This window comes from Phasianus colchicus, chromosome 2 (assembly GCF_987193195.1).
Source record: "Phasianus colchicus chromosome 2, bPhaCol1.hap1.1, whole genome shotgun sequence".
In the NCBI taxonomy this organism is placed as follows: domain Eukaryota; kingdom Metazoa; phylum Chordata; class Aves; order Galliformes; family Phasianidae; genus Phasianus; species Phasianus colchicus.
In genome coordinates, this window is record NC_143437.1 from 63,393,602 (window position 1) to 63,415,211 (window position 21,610).

At 40.2% G+C, this 21,610-nt stretch overlaps 2 protein-coding genes across 2 annotated transcripts; both read left to right on the forward strand.

Annotated features, from left to right (window-relative positions):
- The first annotated feature begins 2,873 nt into the window (after positions 1 to 2,873).
- On the forward strand, positions 2,874 to 13,930 carry GPRC6A (G protein-coupled receptor class C group 6 member A). Its single transcript, XM_031610789.2, has 6 exons — positions 2,874 to 3,106; positions 4,755 to 5,058; positions 6,421 to 7,248; positions 10,091 to 10,303; positions 11,671 to 11,794; positions 12,810 to 13,930. Exons 1-6 carry the CDS (start codon positions 2,913 to 2,915, stop codon positions 13,928 to 13,930), a joined length of 2,784 nt encoding a protein of 927 aa, XP_031466649.2. The 5' UTR covers positions 2,874 to 2,912.
- A 3,865-nt stretch (positions 13,931 to 17,795) lies between these two features.
- Positions 17,796 to 21,028, forward strand: FAM162B (family with sequence similarity 162 member B). The gene is made up of 4 exons (XM_031610724.2): positions 17,796 to 17,987; positions 18,417 to 18,528; positions 20,591 to 20,699; positions 20,892 to 21,028. The coding sequence occupies exons 1-4, from the start codon at positions 17,864 to 17,866 to the stop codon at positions 20,988 to 20,990; spliced, it is 444 nt and encodes a 147-aa protein (XP_031466584.1). The 5' UTR covers positions 17,796 to 17,863; the 3' UTR covers positions 20,991 to 21,028.
- Positions 21,029 to 21,610: the final 582 nt, after the last annotated feature.

Here is a 21,610-nt window from a genome sequence, read left to right on the forward strand (position 1 = left end):
ATGATTTTTAATTGAACACAAATTTTAAAAATTGGTATTTTCCTTTATATTCTTTAATTTTAACATTTTATATTAAGCTAAGTCTATTCCCAGTTAGTAGAACATTTTTAGAAGATAATTAAAATGAAGTAATGCAATATCTGCTTCTTTCTATTTAAACTTCTTTCACAGAAACTGAGTAATGTATTATCTTAGGTTTGAATACAGTTTTATTCATCTACAGAGTTGGCAATTCTAACCAATATTTTCTCTTCATAATATTTTGACTTCAATTCCAACTATTTTGCTGTTGTTGATTTTAGTATAGATGTAGTCTATGATATTGAAATGTAGACATGACATTGAAATAGACACCTTGCACGAGGCTCATGTGAAAACACATAGCTTCTTTACCGTCAGTTTTCAATAGAAAGTGACGAAAAACGTCTTTCCCTTTTAGCATTGTCTGACTGTATGGGCTTTACAGATAAAGCATTTCTGTTAGAATTTAATGCACTGATTTACCCATAAAATAGCTAAATCTGAGTCAAAAAAGATCAGTTAAGTATTCCTGCATGGAATAGTCTCTCTCTTCTTGACCAAGCTACTGGCAGTTGCAAAACTTCCTTATAACCTGTCCAGCTTTAGAGGCTGCAAAGATGGGAGAAGCAGGTGGTCCATTTGCATGTATCCACTGCTGTATCCACACAGCTATCTCTGGCTTCTCTTGCACATACTGGATTGTGGAGACTTTGAATATATGTGGCACTGCTGCCAAAAACTTACTAGCTATGAATTTACAAGAAGTCCCCTGCATGATTAATGCTGAATTTGGCAAGGCCATTTTCCAAAACTCACTTATTCTAGTACTTCTCAAATGGAAGCTGAAGACCAAGTGTAAAAAAAACATCTTGGCACAGTAGCAAGTCACTCTGGGGCATACAGTGACTCCAACAGAGTATTTCTGTCTCCCACCAGATCCTCTAAAGCCTTTTATAATTCACCTGCGTCTCTCATCTTATCTTCGGGTTTGGTAAGTCATGCTTTCTGCCTTTTCACAGCTTATTAAAGGCTGCTTTGCTGCTTCTTAGACATGATGATACTTCAGTTATTCCCCTGAATCTTATGACTGATTGAAATCTTATGACTGATGTATAGAGATATCACCTCTTGCTCTGCTTTCCCCCAGGAAATACTCTTATGCAGACAACAGAGAAGACTGTGAAAGCCCAGTGATGCTACAATAATACGCTGTTAAATTATAAAGAACATTTTGTATTATGTACTTGCTTCTATTGGTACTTAACTATCAATGAAAAAAGAGTGTTTACAAGCACTTATGGTTGATTCTTCAGTACCGGAGTAGGATGACTTATTTCAGTAAAACATTAAAGTACTCCTCACCACTAGCAATACTTATGAAATGTAGGTCTTGAAAACAAGCAATAACAATAAAAGACCCCTCCCTGTGAAAATACACTGCAATACACTATGACACAAACTCAATGTAGTTGAATGTAAAGCAAAAACACACTTCATATCATGGTGTTTCTATAAATAACAAGAAATTGGGAACCAATTATATGTGATGTTTATTTTGTCAACTTCCACTTTCCAGAGAGAACAAGTAAGGTTTTTCTTGTAGGTAAAATCCTCTTCTATGTAAATTAATAGCTTTTAAAATATTGGCCAGAGGAAAGTTTATTTCCTGCTTCTAATAAAAAATAGTAATACGTTTCAAGCTTTGGTTTATTGACATTTTATTTCCATTGTTTGCTTAAAATAGTGTTAACTCCTTAAGTGGTATATTTTATGCTAGGGGCACATGGCTGAATATTTCTTGTGACTTGTTTAACAAAATGATTGCCTCCAATCCCCAATTTTAACAGCATAAGGTATCATTTGTCAGAAGGTTTAGAAGGTATGTGCAAAGTCACGGAAAATCAAACACCTGGGTATCTGGAATTAGGCTTGAGGGAGCATTACTTGGGTGGAAAGAAGGAGGTATGTGTATATTTGCAGGTGGATAACTCAGGGTCAGGTTCTAACTATGTTTATGCTGCTATAAATCAAGAGGAGTACCTTCAGAATAAATTAAATTTTTACAAGTCAGCACAAAGCAGAATAAGCTGGTATCCTAACCTGCCCATAAATGCATGTCATTAGATACATTAAAGAAAATGTAGACAGCTGTTTACTGTATGTCGTGAACTACCAGTGAGATTACCACACAGAAAGAAAGACAAGGTTCTGCATTATAAAAAAGAAGCTGCCAAATGGTGATTTAATGGATGATTAGCTTTTGCATTTGTGGTTAATATCTCTGTTGCAAATGGATACTCTATCTATAAAGAGTAAGTGAGAAAAAAGGCAAAATATAATAATACAGACTTACTTTTTGGTCTTGTTGATTGTTTAGTTTTGTTTATTGCTTTCTTTTGTTTTTCTCAGTCTGATATAAAGACCACTGAGCAGCAGGGCCTTTTTTCCATACTCTTTGGATCAGACTCTTAAAGTAACATCACTACCATATTACATGATATCTCTCCACCCAGCAATCAGCTGGAAAGTATCCAAGACAAGCCCAAATTTATACAAAAATATTTGCCAAGTGTTTCAGATTAAGTATAATAATTTTTGAAAACAATAGAACAGATTTATGTCCAGCACTTCCTTCTAAATTCATCTTTCTTTTTCCTTCCCTCTCAGTCCCCTGCACCCTCATGCTTTATGTGACAACATTACTTTGGAGTTCTAACAAAGTAACCTGAGTCAGTGAAGCAAATACAAGCACCTTATGAGGTGTGACTAACTTTGGAGCTCAGCCTTTTTTCCTTTACTGCTGTTTATAGATGACATAGGAACATTTGCTAGAAGGCACTGCAGCTGGCCTAATGGACTTAGAGCTGGGAGTGAGCAGGTGAAGCAGAAGCATGGCATTATTTAGCTTAGTGCTGATTCCATTTGTGATCAGCTCTGATGTTGCTTCTGCTTGCCAGAATACAGATGACTTTGTGAGCGCCAGTTCTCCAGGAGACATTATTATAGGAGGTTTGTTTGCAGTTCACAGTGAAATGCTGCATCCAGAAGAGCATCCTATCAAGCCAGTAATTCAGAACTGTGCTGGGTGAGTAACAAGGCAAATTACACAAATAACTACTAAGAGATCACTGAAATCAGGCAAATACACTTAGTGTTGTGATCAACAAAATCTGTTTCTCTTGCATTTCTCAGTTTTTTAGAAGACATTGGACATCAAATAAATTGCTTATAACGTAACAAAGAATGACAAGGAATCACAAAGTTGTCATAGAAAATACTATGGCTAAGCAAGGAAGGAAATGGTTATTTGATCCTATTTCTATCTTCATACTGCATCGAATAGCCCTAAAAGTTTGTGTTGAGGAACCATTTAATTGCCATATTAATACTGTTCTGCTGCTCTATGACTGAAGTACTCTGCAGTTCATTATTTACAGTAAAGTTGCACCTAAATACTTTGAACACAGTCTGCCCAATTTTGTCTAAGCACACATAGAAATATGCCCCTCACACCCACGCTGTAGTCTATTGTACTACTGACTGCTTTGCAATTGTTATAATCAGTGTAGATATTATGTTTTGTACTATAACTGTGGCATGGCATAGTGTGATGGGATATACAGAACAGACACTATGTCATGTATGCTTTCATATTTATACTGCACATCAAAATATTTATTTTGTTGACTCCATATCCTACTTTTCGTAAATTCAGGAATGTGATATAATATAAATCCATACATGCATTTTCTTTCATTTTAATATAGGTACAATGCCATAAGTTTTATTTTAATGTAGGGAATCCATATGGGTTTATTTCAAAATGATTCAAAGTCAGTCGTTTTGTCCGTATTTTATTATATTTCTTCAGTCATATATTGTATCCATTCCATTTGAAATTTATTTTGGTTTGCAAGATATGTAAACTTTAGAGACCCTTGCTTAAGAGGAGAGTTGATTGCATTGCAGGCAGCCTGTATTACCATATTCTGATTAAGAAACCATCACATCCATTGAAGATAAGAAGAAAAGCTGTATTAACTTTGTTAGGTTTAGAGAGAATGTTAGGAGCATCTGTGCAACCACAAGAAGACATTAACTTCTGAAGTATTTTCTCCTAGTCCTTTACTTTGTTTCATGCTTTTGGTGAAACCAAATATATTGTAACAAACAAACAAACAAAACCCCAAAATTGCTGGGCTGAATGGGGCAAATTAGAACTGACTCTACCAGACACTTTCTGAAGATTTCCCTTGCAAATTTTCATGTATCACAATAATTGTAACTTTAGTGCCTGTTGTTTCAGAAAAGTATTTTTATTCAGGTATTACTGAAGTGTTGTGTTAATTATGATTATTCTACCATTTAAGTGAGAAAGAAAATAATATGATTTTCTATTATTTTAACCACATGCATCTGAATAAATGGAGGGTCAGGTTGGGTGTTACTGAAAGTTTCTTCACCAGAGGGTGGTCAGGCACTGGAGAAGCACTCCCAGACATAGGATTTGAAATTTGAGTGACCCTCTGTGGAGCTGGGAGATGGACTTAATGATGCTTGTGGGTCTCTTCCAACTTGAGATATTCTATAAATCTGATTTTATAAACAAGCAAATCACACCAAGCATTTCTTTTCAGTAGCTGGCAAAGCTAAAGGATGTGAACAGAATTTGCTTCAGTCTTATTCCAGAAATACTTTTTTTTCTAAAATGAAACTTCTGTGTTTTCTGACAGCTTTGAAATTCAAATTTTTCTTCAGACTCTTGCAATGATACATGCTATTGAAATGATCAACAATTCAACATTATTATCTGGAGTTACTCTGGGCTATGAAATCTATGATACCTGTGCAGAAGTTACAAAAGCCATGGCATCTGCTCTGAGGTTCCTGTCCAAATCCAATACTTCTAAGGATATTGTAGAGTTCAAGTGTAACTATTCAGACTATGTACCAAGAATTAAGGCAGTCACCGGAGCCAGCTACTCTGAGGTGTCAATGGCAGTTTCAAGGCTATTGGCTTTGCAACTAATCCCACAGGTAGGTTTGAGGGAATTATTTCATTTGAGACAGAGGATCAAATTTACCGTGGCTAGATGTGGCTCTAATTGGAGGGACTGCAAGTCACAGTTGCTCAAAAAAAAAAACAGTTTTAGTCTTGCTGCTCTTCAAGCAGCTATAGAAGAGAAGGAATATGACTACTCCTTCCCCAAACATCCTTCTCTATTTCCAGCCTCTCTACTACTATTTCAGGCTCATACAGTCCCATGCTTGCACTTAGGCTGGTGCTTCCATTATTACTTTCACTGTTACAAGAAAAAAAAGTTGTGATCAAAACCAAAATCATCTTGTGCTCCACACTGATTTTGGTAATTTGACATACATTACCTTACAGCAAAGTAGCATAAACATGCAAAATACTTAAAATATGAACTAAATATAACTTTTAACTGAATCTTTTCCCCTGCTCTGGGAGGAAATATCTATGCTTCCAGTTCCACCATAAGAGCTATATTTGATATAGAAATTAAAAGCTGCACTTAAAATTACTCAAAAGGCAAATTATAAAACAAATTTACATTGTGATATAGAGATGGAAAAGGTGACCTTGTAGATTTTTCTCATCTGTAGTATCTGCAATCCACTGACATTAAGATTTGACATCTTCTCCAGATAGGGGGCTCTCATTTTGAAAAGCTTAGATTTGTTAAGAACTGTCAAGCAAGGTAAGAAATATTACAGTAGGAAAAACAACAAATTAGACAAAGGTTAAAAAGTAAATTCATTTAAATTACATCTTTTTCAGTTATGTTTTTTCTTGCTACATTCACTATAGAGAGGCTAAAGTTTCTACATAAGAAAAAAATATTATACTGTCCTTTAATGTTGGATACTCTTTTTTTTTTCTCTGATAGGATCTTCCAACAGACTTTATGACCCCTTTAAAGCACAGTAATTAAATTTTTGAGAGAAAATAAATAAGTGGGTGGACTATACTAACATGGTGCAAAAAAACACATTGCAAAATGTAGGCATACTAGAAATTTTAGTAACAGCTCCAACAACAGTTAAGTACTTCTAGTGTGTTAACTATTGTTCTCAATAGTAGTGATGGTATTTCTACAGGTTAAATCAAAATCCAACATAACTTTCAGATCTATTTACAATGTTTTAATCTCTGCTTTTAATAAAGCAATTAGGTGCACACAGATGAAAATGAGGGAAAGGGTGCTGGGCACAGGCCTACGTTCCAACAGTAGGGTTAAGAATCCTGCCCTGCTTGGCTGCCTTGTGTTTGCACTCAGTCACAGCAGGGATAGAAAAGCAATAGTGGAAGTTTTGGGGCTCTCAGAATCCTTTGGAAGAGACCACTTCCATAACTAAACAGTTGTCTCTTCCTAGGTCAGTCCTGCATCATCAGCTGAAATCCTCAGTGACAAAATCCGTTTTCCTTCCTTCTTGAGGACTATCCCCAGTGATTTCCATCAGACAAGAGCAATGGCCCACCTGATCTGTGAGTCTGGGTGGAACTGGATTGGAGTAATAGCCACAGATGATGACAACGGGCGCTTTGCTCTGGAGAGCTTTGGGGTCCAGGCCATGGCAAACAGTGTCTGCATAGCTTTTAAAGAGATGCTGCCTGCCTATCTCTCTGATAACACCTTTCATACAAAAGTTGATCGTGCAATCGAGAAGATTGTCAAGGAAACCAGAGTAAATGTCATTGTAGTCTTTATGAGACAATTTCATGTGCTCAAACTATTTAAGAAGGCAATTGAGAGAAATGTAAAAAAGATTTGGATTGCAAGTGATAACTGGTCAACTGCAGTGAAAATCAGTACGATGCCCAACATCAGAAAGCTAGGAACTGTTGTGGGATTTGGATTTAAGAACAAGGACGTATCCACATTCCAAGACTTTCTGAGAAGTATTCATGAAAGGCCCACTGAAAACAACAAGTTTTTACTTGAATATATTATGCTTTTGTCAGTCTGTGCACACCTGGACAACTACGATTTTCAAATGTGTATTTCAAGCCAATCCCAGTACGACCTGATGCAAAATGTTGAGAACAGACGTCAGATCTGGAGAGATGATTTTTTGAATGCCAACATTGAGCCAGGATTTATCCATAGTACTATACTTGCAGTGTATGCCATTGCCCATGCCATAAAAGGGCAATGCAAAGACAGAAACTGCAAGGATCCCTCTGCTTTCGCCCCCTGGGAGGTATGGTGTTAATTCTTTGAGGTCCTGTTCTCTCTATATAACTTCCATCTCACTTTTCCTCTTGCATTTCTGGATTTACTTGTTTAGCCCTTTTACTAAAGGGCTTCTTATTCCTGTTTCTGCCTTTCCTTATGACTGCATGGGTCAAACGTAACCACAGCTCATCTCCCAGAGCAGCAGTTGCTAATTAGTTATGAGAACTGGAATCTAGCTTTCTTCTCTTGCTTTGTCCCACGCAGGTGCAAAAACTGCTGATGCTAAGCCATGGCTGTATTCTGCTGTAGATTGAGAAGTATTATTGCAGTTTATATACAGATAACTAGCTGATCCATGGAAATAAATAGGAGGCATTACTTTCAGAGCAAACTATGTATGTGCAGCCCAGGATAGTTCTCTTCATTTAGTATGGCCTAGGCAAGCCAAAATGTTGGACACCCATGAGCTAACCTAGCACTTCCCCCATCATCTTCAAAGAAGGCATCAGCTTGGATGAAGACTCCAGTCTCTAAGCTGCTTGCTGGAACATCTTACTAGCTACTTGAAGAGGATAGAACATAAATTTGCAATCAATCTGGTTGACATAGATGTTCTGCCACTAAATATTGGTCCTGTTTCTGCAAACCACTGTAATACTCAGCAGTGTGCTCTAGAGAGGTAGAGATGTTACGGAAGAGGACAGTTCCCCAGAGAGTTTCAAATCTCCCCTCTATCTCTAACTGCTTTCTCCATTTTGTCTGAGCTCAGGTACATTCCTCTGTAATGTAATTTTTCTTGGAAATGAAAACGCAGCAGACCATTCTTGTGTCTGATTGTGATTTACAGGGAAATGACTGGTAGAAAAATGTGACACAATCTTGAAGATGAGTGAGGCGCTTGTTATCAGACTTTACAAGGTGGGAAAAGAACAGGAAAAATCAGACAAGAAAACCTGACCTGACCTTTTACCCGAGAACCTGCTCAGGAGTATTCACTTTTACACACTTTTACTCAGAGGATTAAACAAAAGTTCATTTAAAAGTCAAACACCCACTGAAGCTCTCTGACTTGCTCTGACCTCTTATCCTGGGTCAGGGCAGGTCAAACCAAGATAGGGGATTTGAGAAAAACAGCAGCCACAGTAACAAACTCTTACATGAATTTGTAAAAACAGATGGGACAAATTCAGGATAGTTCTATGGGGTATGCAGCTTTTTGGGGCTGCGTTTATATCACTGCTGAATTAAATCCCAAACCACCCAAATTTAGTGTCCTGTTTAGAAGCTAAGAATTCTTGGAGAAACTCCCAGTGCTGTTTCCATAACGCATTTCTTCTAAATTAACTTTAGCTCCTCCAGAAATGGGCATATTTAAAGATAAGGATACAGCAAATCCATATCACTCGTCTCAACATACAGAGAAATATCAAAGTCATTTCTATTACATATTTGCAAAAATAAATATAAATTAAATAATGATGTTACTAATTACTAGCTCCTTCTGTTTGAAGCTGAAGATGTATTCCAAAAGTTTTTGTTATTGTTATTTGTATTCTGTATTTTAGAGAAATTGGAAGAGTGAAGAAGAGGAAGATTAAACAACTAACCTGAGGACACTGAACCAAAAAGTCCCTGTCTGAGCACAAGACTGTGCGATGTCCAAATCAAATGAAATGTCACTTAGATGCATGTTTTCTTTCACCATGTATTTGTAGACAGGAAGTGAGATTATAGAAATTGTGAAGAAGTGATGTTGTATATGAAAAAAACTGTTAACAAATGCCAGACTTTTTTTACACATATATATATATACCAAAGCCTTTTAAATAATAGATTTGCCAGCATATTCTTTAAATGCTATAACTGTCACACAGGAATCTATGTAAGAGTGCTTTTCAAGGGACAGTCAAATTCAGCCATTCATTGAATCCTTGGTTTGTTTTTTGTTGTTAATTAACTCCTATTGCCAAAAGTTGTTAGGCTTGCAGAGCAATAAAACCTTTGCTTCAGTTTGCAGCCATGGTAGCTAATGAAAATCTGCTTGCAGTCTCCTCATGAACTGGGATTGTGTTCTGTATGCCTCAACCTGTCCTTTTCTAGATCACAGCGAACCTTTTAAATGTTTTTTTGTTTTTTTTTTTTAATGTGGGAGCGAGAAATTTCACCCTACTGATCCAAATGGGTTGAAATATTAAGCTAGATAGTTGTCTTATAGAAATGCTCTTGCCATGAAATTTCCTACGAAACATCGAATATAACCTTGTTGTCTATTGCCATTGTGCCATATATCAATTTATCTGAGTAAAATGGCATTTATTGTTCATACCATAACTCAGAACCTCACCTTGCAATACACAATATCAGAGCCTCAGCTGAAAATGTTAAATGAGGTATTTCCAGCACTGGGGGAGGTTACACTGGAAGGAGATATTGCCCAGATCCACTTTGTTGACAGTATGGTAACAACAGGAGCATCAATCACAGCCATTCTTTACAGTAAGGAAAGTTCTAAGAGGCCTTTTTTTTTCTTTTTTTTTTTTTCTGCAAGTAAAACATTTTCTGTCCCAAAATTTCCAAGACTGGAAGTATAAGTACTAATACACAGGTATCAGCATACATTGCATAAAGTTGAGAAATGTTTATTTGTGCAAAATAGATTTTTAAGGTCAACAAGGATTCTCAGAATAATGTAAATCTGTGTAGGATGTAGGATTAACAGTTATACAGCTCCCTTTTAAAATGAAACCACCTGTAGAAAGCAACATTTCTTTTTTTAATTTGATATTATCATACTAATGTTAAACTATTCAGTGTATCACACTGAAATGACACTGATGTATGCCATTGTTTCCTATATTTACGTTCAGCTCCTTGAAGAACTTAAAAAAGTTACAATCATTGATGATGATAAAGAAATCAAGTTTGACTCCAAAGGTGATATGAGCTCTGGTTATGATGTACTTCTTTGGAAAGAAGTTGATGGCCACATGGAAATCACCACTATGGCAGAATATGACCCAGAAAATGGTTACTTCATCTTTGAGGATGAGGAGAAAAAAAAAGAATTTCTGGATTTAAAGGTAACTTTTATTTTGTTGACCTAACATCTGAAATTTATTTCATATGTGTCCTTCTTCCTCTGGTGCTGTGTAAAAAATCACTCATTTGCTGTCGTGATCTCCTTTCAGAATGATGCATCTTCCCTAGGGAAGACTCAACCACCTTTATGTATTTTGAGATGCACATGAGCCTGTAAGCAGTTTCAGTGATTTGAAATTAAATTATTTCTCCAGAATACTCCTAAGAGGTTTCCTATAGCTTGTAAATCAGAAGTTACATCTGTCCAAAGGATACTATTACAGAATGTGAAATTGAGTTTTAGAAAACGACTACTTATATATGTCTTCTGCCTTACACAAAGCAATCATTTCTTTTTCACAAATAGATGCATATCTACTGTCTTTACAGTTGGGGAAAAATAAGCCTTGTTGATTATTTAGTCCTGTTAGATCTGGGGTCAGCACAAACACAGGAGCATGAGGTAGGTGGCACCATCTGGAACCCCAGCACCAGTGCAGACAGAAGGAGTGGTTGACCCCAGCTAGTTCCAGCTGGATAATGTCACCTGTGTGTGGTAAAGGCTTTGGGGATTTGTGCAGCTCTGACTCAGTGTGGCTCTGTGCTAGCACACCAGAGGGAATGCTGTTTACAAGGTGGGATGAATGTAGTTTCTGTGTAGCCTTAGTCAAAAGAAGAGGCTAAGGACAGAAGACCTCTTTTTTTTGTCCCTCTTCACGGTGCTGCTCAGAATGGCAGCTTGTAAGCCCTAACCTGCAGGGAGAAGAAACAGCAGCATCCCTCAGGTCTATCCCTCCATTTACAAGGCTTATCTTGGAAGAAGCCCTGAACCCACCTCTTGAGGGAGGGCCCCAACCACACACACCTTGAGTAGTGCCTGATGACCGAGGGGTGAGCTTCTGTGTGGGTGACATGGCAGAAACACGTCCCATAGAGCCAGAGAATCTGCTCTGCACTCAGAGCTGCTGAGCAGGGTGTCAGGAATGCATTTGTGGTGTAGCCAATCTGAAACCCCTCCCAAATGCTTCTGTTTTTTCTCTGGATCTGGATCCCAGAGGTCTAACTTCCAGTTTCAAAGCTGAATTGGATGTGGATTTTTAAGCTACATAAAATCACACTGATTTAGGGCCAAAAAATGAAATAGTCATGTAAATACGGCCCCATCCTGTCCCTTCCTGAGAGCATGGAGAAAATGTAAGAAATACAGAGCCTTCTTCACATTTTTTAACATCATTTTCAGATTCTCTTAAAATATGTTAGGTACAAAATCATAGTAGATTTGAAGGCTTATTTTAACAGTTTGTAGTAATCAGTAATGCCTGAACTTTTTTTTTTTTTTTTTTTCCAATTTGTTCTCTGCACACTGCAGAAGGTTCCATCAACATGCTCCCAGCACTGCAGACCAGGACAGATGAAAAAGGTTACAGAAAGTCCACACACATGCTGCTACGAGTGCGTTTATTGCCCAGAAAACCATTACAGCAATCGAACAGGTAAAGAATTGTGATCCAAATAAAGGTTTATTTAGAGATCAATAGAATTGTTTTGTTCGTGAATAATGCACCTTGGCAACTGTGGGTGTAACTTTGGAATGAGTTTGAAACATTTGTTAATGCTTAGTTTTACAGATAAAAAAAGAGAAGAACAGTATTCAGCTTATAAAATGAGGTTTTCATGCTTTTTAGAATATACAACTTTTAACAATTAGACTTTGTAGCTGAATATTGTTATCCATGTTTGGATGGAAAGTATGGCTGATGTTTCAGTGAGACATATTCTCATGACAATAGAGCCTTGCTTCTGTGTCTTTCTGCAACACAGAAAGCCCAATGCAGGTACAAGGGTTATTTATTTGCTTGCTGGCATACTTTTTATCTTAAGTAGGAGTATTATAATGTTTTATATGACAGAGTAGTAGTATTACTATCAAATCTGATGCTTATTCTGGTTCATTTACAGTTTGAGTAAGGTTTATAAAAGGAAGGAATTAAATACGGAGAAGAGAGATGGACTTAAGAAAATTGAGGTACAATGTACTTCTAAAGTCTTGATAGTTAGGAAAAAAAGAAATTGCATGCTATCTCTTTTATTATTAAAACAACTGTGACATTTCTCCATAGCAGATAACAGGAATTTCACAGGAAAAGTTACCTTTGAAAGTGGAATCTACATCAGTGTGTGTTCTTGCTGTTGCATTTCAAAAGATTTCTGAACAAAGAAAGATTTTTTTCTTGTTGAACTAGGTAAATGAAAGAGCTGCAGTTCCACTCTCTGTAGGGCAATTTGTTCAAACTCAGGCCACCATCGTGCTGCCAGTGAAGGTTTACCAAGCTCTGTCCCTGTGGTGTGTCCATGGCAAGGGGTACTCCACGTAGCTGCAGACCTGGCCCATGCCTCACATTTTGCCCCATATCCCTTCCCACCTTCTTGTATCACAAGGCTTTACCATTCACTTGGTAATTTATTTGCTTTGGGTTCCTGAGTTGCCTTCATTTTTTCTCTTTTCAGATATGGATTATTGCTACCGGTGCCACAACAAAACCTACTGGGCACCAGTGAACAGCACTACATGCTACAGAAAAACGATCCACTTCCTCGGCTGGACAGACTGGTTCGCTATTTTCCTGCTCCTCCTCTCCGCCTTCGGAGTTGTGCTCATTTTTTCCATCAGTGCAATATTCACTAAAAACTTGAGCACACCCGTTGTAAAGGCATCTGGGGGTTTAACTGTCTGCTATATTATCCTCCTCAGCCACTTCTTCATTTTTTTAAGCACTGTGTTCTTCATAGGTGAACCCACAGAGTTCAAATGTAGAACTCGGCAAGCCCTCTTCGGCATAAGTTTTGCACTCTGCATTTCATGTATCTTAATAAAATCACTAAAAATTTTACTAGCCTTTAGCTTTGATCCCAAGCTGCAGAATTTCTTGAAATGTGCCTATAAACCTATAACCATTGTATTCATCTGCACTGGGATTCAGGTTATCATTTGCACTTTCTGGCTAATATTTAGGACGCCTTTTGTAAAGCAAAATTTCTCTATTCCGAGAGCTATCATTCTGGAGTGCAACGAGGGCTCTGTTGTGGCTTTTGGGATTATGCTGGGTTACATAGCTGCTTTAGCCCTCATCTGCTTCATATGTGCCTTTAAAGGCAGGAAGTTACCAGAGAACTACAATGAAGCTAAGTTCATAACATTTGGCATGCTAATTTACTTTATAGCATGGATTGTTTTTATTCCTGTCTATGTAACTACGTTTGGCAAATACCTACCAGCAGTGGAGATCATTGTTATATTAATATCCAATTATGGGATTCTCTGTTGCACTTTTTTTCCTAAGTGCTATATCATAATTTACAAGCAAGAAACAAATACAAAGTCCGCCTTTCTCAAGATGATTTACACGTACTCTTCCAAAAGTGTGGGCAGCATTGCTGTCAGCCAGATTTCCTTGGACTCTAAGTCTTCCAGCTCCCGAATCACTGCGTCAGACTCATGTAATGCTGAGAAAAGCTCTGTTAATGGAAACTGCCATTTTCAAGTGTCTGGGCAGACACCAGTAAAAGAGGAAGTTGATCCCAAAAGTGCAGCAAGGACTCTGTCCAGGAAAAGGCTGTCCAGCATATGACTGGGCATTGCTGAAGTACTAGAAGAAGAAAAGTCATTCTCCTTCAGATATCTCTTTTTGGTACACCCAAGGAAAGCAAATCAAGCAAACCATACTCCGATGGTTATTCTTTGCTAGGTTTGAAAGGCTTTCCTTGGAGCCCCAGCTATTGTGGGGACCTCCAGCAACTCCCTCCTGTCCCCATCCCCATCCCCATCCCCAATCCATTCACACAAACCATCAGAGCCAGGACCTCAATGCTCTCAGCCAAACAGAAGTGTCAGGAAGGCCATCCTTCTCACAGACAAGCAGGCAGGAATGCATGGACTCGCACACAGTTTTTTCTAATGTCTTTTCTACCCAGCTGCTTAAGGAGCTCTACTTCTCATCTGGATCTGTTTCACAGGTCAAACAGAGCCCCCTCCTAGTCTTTGTTTGCTAGGATAAACAAGCCCAGTCCTTTTGTGTCCACTTTCAAAATAGGCCTTCTATTCTCCTGAACATCCAAAAGCAACCTTTTCACCCAGTGTGGGCAAATCCTTTGTTTGTTTTAAATTCTGTGCCCAAAATTGTGTGCCTTATTCCATGTGAGTCCTGCAGCAGCACTTAAAGTTCCTTGTATTTACCATAGAGATAATGAACTGGAGAAAGGGCTGTGTAAAAACAGAAAGATTTACCTGGACCGCTGCAGCTGTTTGTAGGCTCGTTTACTTTTTCCTGTACTCAGAAATACACTGATTTACCCCATGCACTTTCTCTAACTCACATGGAGAGACGACCCATTACACTTGTCCCCAAGTATCCTCTTTTTTGAAGGAAGGAAATGATCTCCTCCACAATGTGCAACATCAAAGCTTACAAGCACAAATTGTTTCCCCACATTAGCACAAATAATGCAATGATCAGAATCAGCATGAATGCACCCTGTGAATTTTAGCTTTATTGACACTTGTTCAGAAAGTCTAACTTTTACGAGAACATGGCATTACACTGCTCCAGTGCATTGAAATCACACCAGAATGAGCTGCATTGGAAGTCTCTGCTCTGCACTCCGTGAATATGGCTACACAGCATCTCCTGTGTAAGAGACACACTCCAGGAAGAAGGACGTCAGCTGGGGCAGCCACACTGCATCTCCTAGTCAAGGATGGCCAAGTCTTGTGCTGGGCAGGGCACAGCTTTCCTGTGGAGCTGTCTCACAGCTGGGATGGAGGAGAACATCTTCAGACACTGAGCAGCAGAAGGCTTGCGAAGAACATTTCTATGTGTTCATGAGGCCCCTGGCTTGGACCAGAGAAATCCCACTTTGCAACATTAACTGTGAAAAGATGCTGACCTCTTCAGTTTGGTCCATGCTTCTTTTTAGATGTGGAATGATGGGATGCTGTTGCAGGCCAAAATGAAGCGTGACAGACTTGTTGTTACATGTTGTGTTATTGTTATATGCAATAGATCTATTTTTCCAGCATTTCTATTTATATGCTGCAACCTAGATCTGCACGATTTTTCTACTCAGATTTGTTTAAAATGTCTGTAGATCAAATTTCAGCAATGGACACAATTTCTGAAATTACGGTGATGCAGACTTACATAAGTCGTATGTATCTGGGAAGACATTTTTTAATATCTTAATATGAATGGCAAGGGTGTAATTTATATATAGATTTGAGCAATTATGTACTTTCTGTAGCCAACTGGAAATACTGCAGGTTTATGCACACATTTGTACGATAACTGCTTGTTTGTGCTTCAGTGGTTGTGAATACTGTTCAGAATATGAATCTACATGCAGTGAGGTTTGGCTGCTCATACAGTTTGGCTGCCAATGCAGCAAAAAGAGAAACACAAAGCTTTCATCACATGATGACTTCCAAAGAGCTAATTTGGCTAAAAGGTTGTACATGTATTTACTGTTTTCAAAAGCAGTGAGCATATCATTTCTTGAACAACGAGGTGATTAAAGTCGTGTCCTTGTTAAAAACTGAACTGGCTTGCTTCATTTCTTCATCTGCAGGTTGGTTTGGCCGCGAGAAGCAGTAGCAGAGCCCCCCATTCGCTGCTCCCCACCCGCCAGAAGCCGGGGCGCTTCCCGCAATGCCCGCCAGGTGGGCGGCCGAGTGCGGTCGTGCGGTCCCCCCTGCGGGACAGAGAGGGAAGTGCCTCCAGAGGGCGGTGGCAGCAGTACGCCTATCCGTAATGAAAGGGATCGCATAATGCTCTTCCCCTGATCGCATTCAGGGGAGAATATGAAAGAACGAATACATCCCATCCTCCTAGGAACCTCTCAACTGCATGCACACCTCTGGTCCATTTCTCCAGAGCCACCAAGTCCCCTTTGTCCATGACCTCCATGAGCTGTCTGTCTCTCCAGCAACTCACAACTTCTGTTCAAAGCATAATCAGCCAGACCCGGGAGAGGCGATGCAATAGGTTTTCTAGCAGAAAATGCTCATAAAATTAAGTAAAACAAAATAAAATAGACAAAAAGATTCCAATCTCTACTGCATGTCCTTAAACATCTGTGTAGGTGCGACTGTAGGGACAAAGGGGATGGTTCTTCTTTCCAGACCAGGGCATGCTCTGCCTTCTTCCTTTGGAAAGATCCCACCACAGACTGCCACAATACTAGTGTGTGCATGTGTCCATCTTCAAGTCTTTTTTTATCTCTGAAAGGGTCAGAAAGGACACATGATCCCCAAACGTTGGTGTTCAGGGAACTCAAGGACAGAAATGATGTTTGTTAGTGAAGTATGAAGCTGCACTGGTCACCCTTTGGGGTTGTATGTCATTCATTGCAATAATGCTGAATAATGGATGCTGAAGCTCTCGGTCACTTCTTCTGGTGCTTTTACATCTCCCCAGAGACATCACGGAAAAGGGCAGAGCTGCTCTGTGCATGTGCAGAGCTGCATCTTCTTCCACCCTGTAATTGCTAAGAGACTTAGCACAGGGCTAAGATAAACTTGGTTTGTTTAAAGAATGTCCTATTTGCAGGAAATTTTATTCCAATATAGAATATGGGGAGTTGGCTTTCATTTTCTCAACAATCTGCTGTCAGAAAGAGCTGCCTACTTCAGGATGTGCTGCTGAGAATAGGGAATAAAGTTTTGTCTACAAATGATTCACGAGTTCTGCCTCACACTCTCCCACTGAGCACAGACCTGCATGCTGCCACGTCACAGTGCAGCCCTGATGAACAGGGCCCCCTCCATTCTGCTAGCAGACTTTTGGGGTCTTTATGGCATTCACTGTGATAACAGAAAACAATAAATTCTGGGGTTCTGGCATTGGCTGGATCACAGAATCATAGAATCACAAAATGTCCTGAGTTGGAAGGAACTCATAAGGATCATAAAGTCCAACTTCTGGCTGCACACAGGACCACCCAAATATCAGACCATATGTATGAGAGTGCTGTCCAAATGCTTCTTAAATTCTGGCAGCCTTAGGGCTGTGACCACTGCCCTGGGAAGCCTGTGTCAGTGCCTGACCACCCTCTGGTGAAGAACCTTTTCTGGATAACCAACCTGACCTTGCCCTGTCATGACTGGGAGATGTAACATCACCTGCTGATGCACGCATTGGGAGTGCTCCAGCTGAGTCACTGTAGGCCACCTGCACAGCACTGCCACAGGCTGCTTGCTAAATTCATATTCTGTACCAGTTTCCAGACTTCCTTTTAATGTTTGTTTGTTGTTGTTATTTGTTTTCCCCAAAGGATATTTTGGTACTGAGCGAGTCTGGACCGCCCCGAGTGTTTCTCTCACCAGTTCCATATGACTGCTTTAAGGTGGGCGGGTGAAGTGGAGGCAGGCGGTTCCTCTCAGCCCCCCAGAGCTGAGCAGAGCTGAGCAGAGCTGAGCTGAGCAGAGCAGAGCAGAGCAGAGCAGAGCAGAGCAGAGCAGAGCAGAGCAGAGCAAGGGACCTGGCAGTGCAGGCTGCCCAGCCGTACCCATGCTGCCACTGCCGCTGCGCCTCCGCCCTGGGCGGGTGAGGGGTGCCCCGCTGCTCTGCCCGGCTGCTCCAAGAGGAGCTGCTGCCAGCGACGGGCCCGGGAGAGGCCCAGCAGTCCCCCGAGGTAAGGACAGGGCTGGGCTGGGGATTGGGGGCCTCCCGCGGTCACCTTGGGCCTCGTTATTTTGCCTTCTGGCTTAAATGCCCAAGTGTAAGGCAGTAGGTAGAAGGATGTTCAAACGAGAGCCACAAGGATGCTCCCCAAGGGAGGTAGTCCAGGGGCTGTGCAGAAGGAGAAGCACCTCCATCCCTCCATCCCTGGAGTAGCTCAAGGCCAGGTTGGATGGGGCCATGGGCAGCCTGAGCTGGTGGGGCAGCCCTGCTCTCAACAAGGGTATGAACCCGGATGGGCTTTAGGGTCCCTTCCAACACAAATATAATTCTCTGGTATGATTCTCCCACTGGCCACCAGAGCACTAAGAGGGATTTGTTCTTTCCATTCATTACTGCCACTCATCACAGCCTGACGGGGTGTTTCTTTCCAATCCTTCAGCTGAACAGGCACACAAGGTGGTTGCAAGCTACAAACCTTCAAAGTTTGACAAAAAAATCCTCCTCTGGACTGGTCGCTTCAAGACGGAAGAAGAAATTCCTGCGAGGATCCCGTAAGTGCTCCAGGTCTATTACAAGGATAGCACTGGGTTGAAGGGCATGAGGCAGAGGGTGCCCAGCAGTGCTCTGCTGAGCTCGAACTGGGAAGCACTTTTGGCACTGAGAGCTTTGAAATGAACGAGGAAAAAGAAAACTCTCCTGTGTTGCTCATAGGTTAGGAAGAAAAAATGTTCCCTATTGGAGGCCCCAGATGCTGTAATTAAGAATTGGAGTCTTCTGAGCAGAGAGCCTTGGTCTCTGCATATAGTTGATATATATCCACACTGCCTTGTTTGTTTATTCCTGATGTGTAATCAGAGAAGGATGTTATCATAAACTGTGTGTTCTATTTATTGCTCCCATAAACAGCTCTAAGGGAGCTGAGAGCTGCTAAATGATCGCATCAGCCAAACCGTAATTTATTATAGCTTAAAGAAGAATGAGGAAAAAAATAGATAAAGAGATTGTGAGAAAAAATCCCCAAAGGCAAATCCAAGGACAGTTGAGTACTTGATGCAGCTTCAGCCTCTGGTTGATCCCCTGCTCACCTCAACTTGCTGTAAGTTACTCTTCCCAAAGTGTCTTCAGGACCACTTTGTGCCATTGTAGCACACAGAACATTAAGGGTGTCCACCAGCCATTCCTTCACCTGTTTGTTCCCAGCAGTGTTGCTGCTGCATCTAGGGCTGAGCAGCAGCTTCCCAGAGAGTCCAACTGCTCTTGCTCAGTGCTTATCCCACTGCCTTTTCTTACAGGAAGGTTCAGGCAGGTCTCAGAAGCATTATTCGCACTACTGAAGGCGTTGAGAGGTGTTTGTAAAAGTACTCTGCTAATCCCTATGCACAGTAGAGCATGTGAGCAACACATTTCTAGGACTCATCACAGCATTCTAAAACAAGTTAGTTTTAAGACATTGAAGTTGAACTGTATCAGTTTTCAGTGTTAATAAAGCACTGCAAGATACTGTTTGCCACCTGTGAACAAAATGTGGCTGCTGAAGATGCATGGTATTGAGGGTCAAACCTGCAGCCCTCAGTCAAAATGTTTAAATCAATGACAGCAAACAGCTGTTACTGCCTTCGGCAGAGGCTTAGCCAGGACCTTGATGAAGGATTGAGTAACAGAGGCCCTAATGTGCAATTAGAGGAGATAATAAGTTCTGTTCTCCTTAAAGCAGAGACAGAAAGCAAGGAGAAAGTGAAAACCTGCTTCTGAAGAGTTTCAATTAGTGCACTGAGGAATATAATTAGGTTTATAAGCCAGACCAGTAACACTTAAAGCTTTGCTTTTGTTCTTACAAATGGCTTCTGGATTAATGGCTTGAGGTGGCAGTCTGTTGTGCGGTTTGTTTTGATGTTGTGCTTTCACTGTAACATGAAAGAGGCTTCTTGTAACTTTTGCATTACCAGCCATTAGCCAGGAACCTGCCCTGCATCCTGGTGCATGTGCTGTAAGGACTGGGGGGAAGTACAGCAGAGCTGCCTGTAATTTGTCCTTTTTCTTTGTGTTAAACCTTTGAGAAACATGTATTTTTATATATGTGTATATATATATGCATATTTAAAACAAATTTAAGAAAATAAAAAAGGAAAATAGCACACATTCAGTACTATAATAAACATCATAGAAACAGTGCTTGCCAAGTGCCATGTCTGGCACAGGAAATGGCTTCACTGAAATTTCTGTGATGTTCGCAGTGACGAGGTTTCCTGCATTCCTGGTTCTCATAAATCCCCCTACATCACACTGTGAGCTTCAGGTGCAATTTGTAGCATGTTTACCTCAAGCATTTCAGTGCAAATGTTTTTTTTTTGTTTTTTTTTTTGTTTGTTTGTTTGTTTTTGTTTGTTTGTTTTGTTTTTTTCCAGATTAAAATCTTTCTCAATCCCTTAAACATCATTTTTCCACTGGAAATGTTGAGGGTGCTCCTAGGTGGTATAAACCCAATCACCACAGCAATAGATGCTTCTTTCCAGAGCCAATTTATTTTCACTCTACAGTAGTGATATTAGAACTGTGAGGTCTTGAGAGATGCTTCCGTTTTTTAATGACTCCATTCCAAAACTTTAATTGCAGGCCAGAGATGCTAGACAGGGCAAGGAACAAAGCCCGTGTTAAAGCTTGTTACATCATGATCGGCCTTTCAATTGTTGCCTGTTTTGCAGTGATTGCTTCAGCAAAAAAGGTGAGCATACTGCTGCCTAGCTTCTGTGTAGCATACCTCAAAGTGATGGACTTCTGTGAGAACTTATGGTAACGTGCTCCTATTGCTTTGAAACAAAGCATTAAGTTGGTGGTTAATCCTGAGACCAGGCCCATTTCTCCATGCCGATGGTGACTCACAACATTACTCTCAAGGAGGGTTTTCCTTCTGCAGGCTGCAGCACGGCACGAATCCCTGACAAGCTGGAACTTGGCAAAGAAAGAGAAGTGGAGGAAAGAGGCTGCACTGGCAGCAGAGTCAAAGCCAAAGTAACTTCATGAGCTGCCCCATGTCCTTGTAGGAGCAAAGTTAACGGTCAAGAGTGGTTAGTGAATTCCACCACCAAATGGACAACTTCAGCACTGCACAAACAGGAACAAACAGCAGCGATTCTGAGATCACAGAAACTGAGGTATTTATTAAAGACAGCATACACACTTGCACCTGATTAAAATCAAGGTGTGTTGCACATCATTAAAACCAATAATTGCAAAGAGGATGAGGTAGATGCCTAAGAATGAAAGGTAAAGGGCTTGCCAAGTGTCCACAATCTGCCTTAAAACCTTTCTTTCAGGCTTGATGTTGAGCTCTACTAAAAAGATCAGATCCTTACTGAAAAACCTAGTTTTCTTAGTGAAAGGTTAAAAACAGCAGAGACCAAACAGTACTGAAGTGACAATACTGAAACTGCAAAAACAAGGGGACATACAATTAATTTTTGCAGTTCTAAGCATGTAACAAACTAATTGGCAAGAATGCTTCAAATTTTACATACTGAGAAGAGAAGGCTTGGGGAAAGGAAGGCAAGGGAAACAAATCAGTGATTACCAAATTTTCCAGTCCTTAAAGACTTCAATAAGAAATCCCCAAACAAGTGGCCAGTTCTGCATGCG